General features: G+C 46.9%; 1 protein-coding gene and 1 pseudogene across 2 annotated transcripts in view; both read left to right on the top strand.

Annotated features, from left to right (window-relative positions):
• The window catches only part of MECR (mitochondrial trans-2-enoyl-CoA reductase), a 40625-nt gene that overhangs the window by 22209 nt on the left and 8295 nt on the right, over positions 1 to 10121 (top strand). The window contains exons 4-6 of the mRNA XM_008053687.2: positions 3425 to 3568; positions 7634 to 7736; positions 9734 to 9836. Coding sequence (XP_008051878.1) covers positions 3425 to 3568; positions 7634 to 7736; positions 9734 to 9836 — 350 coding nt within the window. The remainder of the gene's footprint in view (positions 1 to 3424; positions 3569 to 7633; positions 7737 to 9733; positions 9837 to 10121) is intronic.
• Positions 4946 to 5568, top strand: LOC103255733 (annotated as a pseudogene). Its single transcript, XR_002481701.1, has one exon. The product of XR_002481701.1 is annotated as a 60S ribosomal protein L12 pseudogene (transcript).

The following is a 10121-nucleotide window of genomic DNA, read 5'->3' as shown; positions in this document are numbered from 1 at the left end:
CAGGGTGACACATGCCTATAGTCCTAGCTTCCTAGGCTGAGGCAAGGACTGAGACTGCAGTGAGCTATAATTGCACCACCTCACTCTAGGTTGGATGACAAGGTGAGACCCTGTCTTTAAAAAACAAAATTAAATAAGAGAATTTTTTTAAAACGGGTGGTGAGTCACATTTGGCCCATGGGCCATAGTTGCCTGACCCCATGGTAGATGATGGAGGTGGTTAACGACAGTTGATCAGTTGCACATGAGTGAGGAATGGGAGTCCTCAGAGCTAAGGCCTGGGAATTAGAATTAGCAAAAACAACGTGTGTTATACACCTGCTATATACTAGGCACAGTAATAGTCTCTGTACAAATGTCATTTAGTTCAGCCTTCACACTGTGGTGTGTTATTCTCTGTATTTTTTTTTTTTTTTTGAGTTGGAGTCTCACTCTGTCGCCCAGACTGGAGTGCAGTGGCACGCTCCCAACCACCGCAGCCTCGGCCTGCTGGACTCCGGCGATCCTTCTGCCTCAGCCTTCCAAGGAGCTGGAACTACAGGCATGTGCTACCATGCCCAGCTAATTTTTTGATTTATTGTAGAGATGAGGTCTCGCCAAGTTGTCCAGGTGGGCCTCAAACCCACGGGCTAAGGTATTCCAGTCACCTCGGCCTCCCAAAGCACAGGATTACAGGCTGAGCCACCAAGCCTGGCTATTCTCTGTATTTTATAGATTGAGAAAACAAACTCAAAAAGGTGAAGTGATCATTCAGAGTCATACACTAATGAGTGGCAGAGCCTGGGTTTTTAAGCCAGTCTCTAGCTCCAAGCCTAAGGGTTCCTACTTGACACCCTGAAAGCCCTTGTCACTGACCATGGGCATCCCCCTCCCACCCAGACTCTCATGAGAAGAGGATTAGGGACTGCTAAGTCCCAGAAATCCATGTCAAGGACTGGATTTCCACTGTCATACCATAAGAGGCATTAGGAAATACCCTTGATTTCATGCATAGAAAACCCTGCATAAGCACCTGGTGCAGAGTAGAGTACAGTAAATATTAGCTATGATGAATAGGAGAGATGATTTTGAAGACAAGGCTGACTGAAGCCCAGAGAATGTCAGGGCACCTCCTGGATTCCAGAGGACTCCTTCAACTTCTTGGTCTCATTTTCTCAGCCACAGCCCTGCTCTGGGATAGATGCAGCCTTTAATAAAGAGTGCTTCTTAGCTGGGTGCGGTGGCTCATGCCTGTAATCCTAGAACTTTGGGAGGCAGAGATGAGAGGATTGCCTTAGTCCAGGGGTTCAAAACCAACCTGGGCAGCTTGGTAAGACCTCATCTCTACAATAAATCACAAAATTAGCCAGGTATAGTGGTACACACCTGTGGTTCCAGCGACTTGGAAGGCTGAGGCAGAAGTATCACCTGAGCCCAGTAGGTCGAGTCTACGGTGGCCATGAGCGTGCCACTGCACTCCAGCCTGGGTGACAGTGAGACTCCTACTCAAAAGAAAAAAAGAAGAAGAAAGTGCTCCTGCCTCCCCCCAGTTCCTGGTCCCTAAAGCCCAAATTGTTTTCCCCACTCGTGGAACATAATTAGTAAGTACCTAGGCTGCCCCCTACTTCCCACAGCTCGATCATATGGTACCAGGATACTGTTAGAATCCCAGTAGCTGGATCGTGAGTGGGCTCTCTGGAGAACTTTGGCAGCATGGGCCAAGAGCCCCTAAGATACCATAGCCACAGAGCACTGAACCAACAAGGCTTCAAGCCGTCTTCCTACGATGATACATGAGTACCCAGACTGAAGTCTGTCTGTGTAACTCTAAGGCCTATCCTCTTCACCTCTTCTTCATATAGGATCTTGCCTGCATGAGTGCAGGCCTGTCCCCCTCGTTCGCCCTTACCAAATACTATTGATTCTGTCTTTAAAACTGAACTTGAATCATCTTCTCTTCCTCATCCCACTCCCACAGTCCTGGTCCAGGCAATCATCTCTTGTACTTCGATCCCTGCAAAAACCTCCTGATTGACCTTCTCACTTTCAGTCTGCTCCTCCCCAGCCCAGCAGCAAAGTGATCTTAAAGCGCACATCAGATCACCTCAGACTCCTCTTAAGACTTGTTAGAGACTTCACATTCACCAAAATAAGATGGTAGTTTCTTTCCAGCTTACAGGATTTTTTCATTTCCCATATCTCACTTGATTTGTACAACAGCTCTTGGAGGAGGCAAGTCAGGCTGTTCTTGCCAGTGTCATTTACATATTAGAGTGACTGAAACTCAGTGACTCAGGAATTTGCTCCTACCTGCAGAATAGCAAAATCAGGTTTGACTTCTTCTTTCATGCTTTTGTCTGTTATACCACCCTAGTCAACCTGCCCTGGGTGAGAAGAAAGAGCACTACGTAGGAAAAAGGGGGCTTTTCGCCATTCAGTGTGTGTGATGTTAGCTAAAAAATAAAAATAAAAAAAGTTTCTAGGCCAGGTGCGTTGGCTTAAGCCTGTAATCCCAGCACTTTGGGAGACTGAGGTGAGAGGATTGCCTCAGCTCAGGGGTTTGAGACCAGCCTGAGCAACTTGGTGAGACCTCGCCTCTACAATAAATCAAATAAATAAATAAATAAATAAGCCAGGCATGCTAGTGCACTTGGTAGTTCCAGCTACTTGGAAGGCTGAGGTGGAAGGATCACCTGAGCCCAGCAGGTTTATGCTGCAGTGGCCATGAGTGTGCCACTGCACTCCAACCTGGGCAACAGAATGAGACTCTGACTCAAAAAGTTTCTAGGCCAGGCACGATGGCTCATGTCTATAATCCCAGCACTTTGGGAGGCCAAGGTGAGAGGATTGCTTGAGCCCGCAGGTCCAAGATGAGCCTGGGCAACTTGGCAAGACCTCATCTCTACAATAAATCAAAAATTAACTGGGCATGGTGGCACATGCCTGTAGTTCCAGCTACTTGGAAGGCTGAAGTTGAAGAATCACCTGAGCCTAGCAGGTCAAGGCTACGGTGGCTGTGAGCATACCACTACACTCCAACCTGAATGACAGAGTAAGACTCCAACTCAAAAAAAAAAAAAAAAAGCTGCTAAAAAAAATAAAGGAAAAGGGGGGCTTTCTCAGCTTCTCCTGCCCTGGTGGTGATGTTACTACTGTCTTACCCTCCAATTGCAATAGTTTAAGGTCATCAGCCAACTGCACCTTGGCATTCACTAAATCTCATGGTAACTCAGAGAGGCAACTTCTCTGAATTGCTCCTACCACCTTTGTGAATTTACCTTGTATAATTATCATGAAGACTCAAAGACATTAAAAGGGACTTGTGGATTTTCCTTTTTCTCAAAGCATTACTTGAAGTTTGCTGTCCTAGATGCCCATTCACCGAGGAGGGTGGACTGGGGTGGGATGACTAGAAGTTCCTTCCTCACGATTCTGGCTTCATCAGGAACCTGGCGGACTGAGGCTGTGTTCAGCGAGGAAGCACTGATCGGAGTTCCAAGCGACATCCCTCTTGAGAGTGCTGCCACCCTAGGTGTCAACCCCTGCACAGCCTACAGGATGTTGGTGGACTTCGAGCAACTGCAGCCAGGTAGGATCTTGCAGGTCAGGGAGCAAGCCAGGGTTTGGAGTGCCACCTAAATCTTGACCCTGAGGCCCTGGAACGTGCCAGTGAAGGGACTGGGAATGATGGCCCCTAACCTGGATGAGTGCGTTGTGGTTGCCTTTGCTTAGAAAGATATTAGCTAGGTTCCTAGAAAACAGGAGAAGTATGCCCTTGAAAACTGCTAAAGAGTCACATTCCCTAGAGCTTGGGATGGAATTCTGTCATTCAGCAAAAATGTGCTGAGCTGTGCTAAGCTCTGGGGATACAAAGCCAGGCAAGATAGACACAGTCCCTGTGTTTTCAGTAAAATGCTGAACTTAGTGTTAATAATTCCACTCAGCATTTATATAGCACTTTACAGTTTACACAAGTGCCTTTATAGGCATTAGCCCCATTGAGTATATTAAGTCTTCAAAGCAGTGCTGTAAGGTTGGTATGGTCACTGGCTAGGAGCACACGCTCTAGGAAGACAACCTGGGTCTGACCTCAAGCTTCACCTTCCCCATAAATGGGGAAACCGAGGTCCAGAGAAGTCAACTATTTGCTTGAGATCACTCAGCAAGTAAATGTACACAGCCAGGTGTTTTATTGGAGTTCCTCTGGGAGCAGAGCCTGAGTCCAGGACTGAGGTCAGACAGTTCATTTGGGAGGTAATTGCAGGAAGCAGGAGTGAGGGAATTGGGGAGCAAGGTGGGGGTGGAGGCAAAGGCCATGAAGGCTGGTAACTGCTGTGGGCACCTACTGCTCAGTCCTGCTGGAACCCTCTGAAACCCTTATGGAGCCCACTGGAGAAGAGAGGTTGGGCCAGTTTTCTACCAACTCTCATCCCCCATCGCTTGAGGTTTGCCCCAGGGGGCATTAATCTCCCTGGTTGCCCCTGTACACTTTGCATATCCATGAGAAATCACCCAACTTCTCCCTCTCATGCCCCTGAGGAAACTGAGGCCAAGAGCGTCTGGAGTATGATGAAAGTAGGTGGCCAGCCACTGCCCAAGGCCTGGCCGAAAACCAATCCCAGCTTCCTATAAAGAGAAACACAGTTTCTCATAGCTATGGCAGAAGGTCCTGGGAGCCTTTGGTGGAAGAAGCCAGCAGATGTGACCGGGGACCTGTGCTGGAGTCCTAGTGCAGGTGACACTTTCGTCACCTGCATCTCACCCCCTAAAGCCACTTCTGGTTTGAGCTGCAGCTGCAGTTGACACATGTGGTCATTCTGACGCCACCCACTACGAGTGCCCAGTGTGCTTCTCTCTACTTTCCTACCTCAGGGATGTTGTGGCACAAACTAGGTCAGTGTTAGACAAACCTAGATCCCAACCCATATTAAAAATTACGTGCTTTCGGGTTTTGGCTCTGCGGAGGCTCAGGTGCAACTTTCTTCGGTCGTCCCGAATCCGGGTTCATCTGACACCAGCCGCCTCCACGATGCCGCCCAAATTCGACCCCAACAAGATCAAAGTCGTATACCTGAGGTGCACCGGGGGCGAGGTCAGCACCACATCTGCGCTGGCCCCCAAGATCGGCCCCCTGGGTCTGTCTCCAAAAAAGGTTGGTGATGACATCGCCAAGGCAACCAGTGACTGGAAAGTTCTTAGCATTACAGTGAAATTGACCATTCAGAACAGACAGGCCCAGATTGAGGTGGTACCTTCTGCCTCTGCCCTGATCACCAAAGCCCTCAAGGAACCACCGAGAGACAGAAAGAAACAGAAGAACATTAAACACAGTGGGAACATCACTTTTGATGAGATTGTCAACATTGCCCAACAAATGCGACACTGGTCTCTAGCTAGAGAACTCTCTGGAACCATTAAAGAGATCCTGGGGACTGCTCAGTCTGTGGGCTGCAATGTTGATGGCTGCCACCCCCATGACATCATAGATGACATCAATAGTGGTGCGGTGGAATGCCCCGCTAGTTAAGAAGCAAAAAGTAAATATATTTCAATAAAAGGTCATTTGACAACTAAAAAAAAAAAAAAAAAGAATTACATTTTACAGCTGGGTGCAGTGACTCACGCCTGTAATTCCAGCACATTGGGAGGCAGAGGTGAGAGGATTGCCTGAGCCCAGGGGTTCAAAGCCAGCCTGGGCAATTTGGTGAGACCTTGTCTCTACAATAAAACAAAAAAATTAGCTGGGCATGCTGGTGCATGCCTGAGTTCCAGCTACTTGGAAGACTGAGGTGGAAGGATCGCCTGAGTCCCGCAGTTTGAGGCTGCAGTGGCCATGAGTGTGCACTCCAGCCTGGATGACAGAGTGAGACTCCAACTCAAAAAAAAAAAGTTTACATTTTACATTGTAATCCAGTATATCCATATAGGAATATACGAGAGGGAACCCCCAAAATATCTGGAATTATTTTTTGGAGGGCAGGCCCCTTGTAGTACACTCAGAATTTGTTCTCTGAATCAGTCAACCAGAGTTTTTATCTAGAAGTTTTGAGGTTGTGTCACGATTTGCGGAAGAAATGTCCCAAGTTGTGGCAAACAGATGACTGGTTCTTCCACCGTGACTGCACCTGACCACATCACCCTTAGTGTTCAGCAGTTTTTGACCAAAAATAGCATGAAACCCATGCCCCACCCTCCCTATTCACCTGATCTTACCCCAAGCAACTTTTTTTTTGTTTGTTTCCCCAGATGAAAAAAGTTCTCAAAGGGAAACATTTTGCCAGTGTGGAAGAGGTAAAACAAAAAATGGCAGAAGCACTAAAAGGTGTCAAAATTAATGAGTTCAAAAACTGTTTTGAACAGTGAAAAAAGCATCTCAATTAGGTGTATTGCATCAAACGGAGAGTACCTTGAAGGTGACTGAAGTTTAAATATGTAAGAATACATACACAATTTTTTATAAATTCCAGTTTTTTGGGGTTCTTTCTCATATATATAATGGAAACTGAAGTTTCATGGAACAATATCTCAATATCTACCCTTTCTGTGTGTAATGTACTCTGTTATTTTTTGTTCCATTCTTCTCAATTTTAACAGATTTTAACAAAGAAACAAATGCTTGCAACCCACTAAATCAATTCATAATCTTCTAATGGGTAACAACCTGTATACTGAACCTCCCACCCCCAAAGGAAAATGAACATTCTTCTTCCAGGAAGTTCTCTGAATCTAGTTCCAGCCCACTGTGCAGCAGATCCTTGTTGCCTGTCAAAAACCATATAGCATTTCAAAGTTAACAAAGTAATTTCCTGGACACAATGCATTGACTCTAATCGGGGGCACCTTGATTGGTACTCCTAGGACTCCTGTTTTACAGGGAGGAAAGTGAAATTCAAAGAGGCATGATATGCCCCATCTTATTTAGTTACAGTTATTGGTGAAGCTGGAACTCACAACCAGGTCCATGTAGTTTCAGAGTCCATATTTTTCCCGTGTGCTACACTGCCTCTCCATTGCTTAATTCCAAAACTAGACCTAGGTTTTTACCACAAAACTGTCTGTAGAACTTTGTTTCAGGGGCTGCCATTTTCTCTAATCCCATTTCAAGGCAATGTGCCTTTATTAAACAGTACACAGGGGAATACGGCTTGGCCCTTCTCCTCAAGAAGCTGCAAGCTACTGACAGAAATGAACCTCTATGCAACCAAGTTAAGACAGGGCAGACCATGATGTGTGCCTGAATAGAGATGCCCACAGAGTGCTGTGGGGCATATAGAGGGAGGAATCCAGGAGGGCTTCACTTCAGGCTTCACTTGAGCTGTGCTTCACAAGATATGTAGGATTTCAAAAGGAAGGAAGAGAGGAGGGGAAAAAAATAGCAAACCAAGGAAATAACCTAAGCAGAAACTTGAGAACAGTTGGGAAGATGATAGTCTAAATTACGTCCACTGTAGATGCTGAGTTGCCAAGTCCTGGGAGCATCATGGGTGCTGTGTAAGTTTGGGAGACCTTGAGGGAACAGTGAGCAACAGTGCAAGGTTCAGATGAGAGGCTTTTGAGCCTGACTCCCATCCCTTGCCTTATAGAACCAGACTGGGAGCCCTTGACCTACTGCAGATCTACAGAGCTTAACTTGTTTCTCTTCCTGGCTTCACAGGGGATTCGGTCATTCAGAACGCATCCAACAGTGGAGTGGGGCAAGCAGTCATCCAGATCGCTGCAGCCCTGGGCCTGAGAACCATCAACGTGGTCCGAGACAGGTATGTAAGGAGACTTCCTTGCAGTACTTATGTCTCCACCAGATGGTGCCCTTGCATAGGCACAACCTGGCCGCCTGGTTCACTATGTTGAATGTCAGTCGGCATAAATTGGCAGCTGAAGCAGATGTCAGCCCCAAGGAATGAAGTCCAGGTGGCTTTTGGCTATAGGATGAATGAATCTGAAACATAAAGAAGACAGGAAGGAGGTAGAGACTGCCCCTAGTGAACAGCTAAGAAGGTTTTTTTTGGTTTTTTTGTCTTTTTTGTTTTTTGGGTTTTTTTGAATTGGAATCTCACTCTGTCACCTAGACTGGAGTGTGGTAGCACACTCACGGCCACCGCAGCCTCGAACTGCTGGGCTTAGGTGATCCACCTCAGCCTTCCAAGTAACTGGAACTACAGACACATGCCATCACGCACAGTTAAATGTTGTGATTTACCGTAAAGACAAGGTCTCACCAAATTGAGACTGGTCTCAAACCCCCAGGCTCAGGCAGTCCTCTCACCTCCGCCTCCCAAAGTGCTGGGATTACAGGCTGAGCCACTGTGCCCAGCCTAGCTAAGAGTTTTTGAGTCTCTTGACTTGTGACAACTCGTGTTCAGTTCATATTTGGGAATGTTTTGAGCTATAATATTCTTTCTGGGAACTATGACCCAAAGGCCCCTCTTCCCTTGCATTTGTGTGGTGTAGAACTTTGAAGTGCATAAATACAGATGTGAAGGAGGTAGGACAGGTTTGTCATCTCTCTTTTATGGATAGGGAAACACATTTCAGAGAGGAAGCAGCTTGCTCAGGAAGACACAGCAAATCAGTAACAAATTTAGTTTCCTCACCTATTCCCTTGCCATTGTATCATCCAGTTCCTTTAAGCCTCACTTTCCACAAATGTGACTGTGTCTGTCATGCAAATCCAGTCTTAGAAGGAGAATTGAGAGCCAGTTAGGTGGCTCAGCCTGTAATCCTGCAGTTTGGGAGGCTGAGGTGAGTGGATTGCCTGAGCCTGCAGGTTCGAGACCTGCCCGGGCAACTTGGCAAGACCTCATCTCTACAATAAATAAAAAAATTAGCTGGGCATGGTGGCATGTGCCTGTAGTTCCAGCTACTTGGGAGGCTGAGGCAGAAGGATCACCGGAGCTCATCAGATCAAGGCTCTGGGAGCAGCCACTGTACTCTAGTCTGGGTGACAGAGTGAGACTCCAACTCAAAAAAGGAGAATTGTGCTGGGAACAGTGGCTCATACCTGTAATCCCAGCACTTTAGGAGGTGGAGGCAAAAGGCCTGAACACAGGGACTCGAGATCAGCCTGGGCAACTTGGTGAGACCTCATCTCTACAAAAAATTAGCTGGGTGTGGTGGCATGTGCCTGTAGTTTCAGCTACTTGGAAGGCTGAGGTGAAAAGATCTCCTAAACCCAGCAAGTTGAGGCTGCGGTGACCATGAGCATGCCACTGCACTCCAGCCTGAGTGACAAAGTGAGACTCCAACTAAAAAAAAAAAAAAAAAGAAGAAGAAGAAGAAGAATTGATACTCGTTCAGTTCCTCCTCTCCTCACTTGTCCTGACAAAAATTCTGTTTGCCTTAGCCAAAGAGGCCCACAACCACTCCTGGGGTAGAGTGTGTTTGCACAACACTATGAAGAGTCCCTTGGAAAGAAAGGAGAAAGGAAATGAAGTTTGTCATTTCAGTAGAATAAATCAGGAAGTGAAATGACTTCTCCCTGGACACAGATGGTTTCTAGTATCCCTGAACTGGCAAGAGCTGTGAAAACTACCCAGTCTAACTCTCTCATGCCAATGAGGAAACCGAGGCTAAGAACTATTGGAACCTGGTAAAATTAAGTGACTGGTCCCTACTTAAGTCTTGATTTTAACCCAGTCCCAGCTTCCTGCAATAAGAAAGGTGGTTTCTCACAGCTGTGACAGACAGGTCCTGGGAACGTTAAGTAGAGAGGGTCTGCAGGTGTGACTAGGGACCTTAGACTGTGTTTGGTTTGCAGACCTGACATCCAGAAACTGACCGACAGACTGAAGAACCTGGGGGCTGAGCATGTCATCACAGAGGAGGAACTGAGAAGGCCTGAGATGAAAAACCTCTTTAAGGTACCTAGAAAGAGGTACATTACCCCTCCAGTCCGTGTCCTCTCCCCCAAAGAAAGTTGACTTGAATTAGAAAAGCTGGGGATGGGCTCCATTGTTCCTCTCTGAAAACTTCCCTTTGCCTCTTCTCGAATGGTTAAAGTCCATTCCCCTTAGCCAGGGAAAGCACACATTAAGTGCCCAGATGCTGTGTTGGAGGTAAGAGAAACTGCATTTAAGAAACCCTGCGTAGGCCGGGCTCGGTGGCTCAGCCTGTAATCCCAGCACTTTGGGAGGCCGAGGCGAGTG

Source organism: Carlito syrichta, unplaced genomic scaffold, assembly GCF_000164805.1.
Source record: "Carlito syrichta isolate Samal-C Ts95f unplaced genomic scaffold, Tarsius_syrichta-2.0.1 Scaffold288366, whole genome shotgun sequence".
In the NCBI taxonomy this organism is placed as follows: domain Eukaryota; kingdom Metazoa; phylum Chordata; class Mammalia; order Primates; family Tarsiidae; genus Carlito; species Carlito syrichta.
Note: the sequence above shows the minus strand (reverse complement) of the source record. Positions and strands in the feature narration are given on the sequence as shown.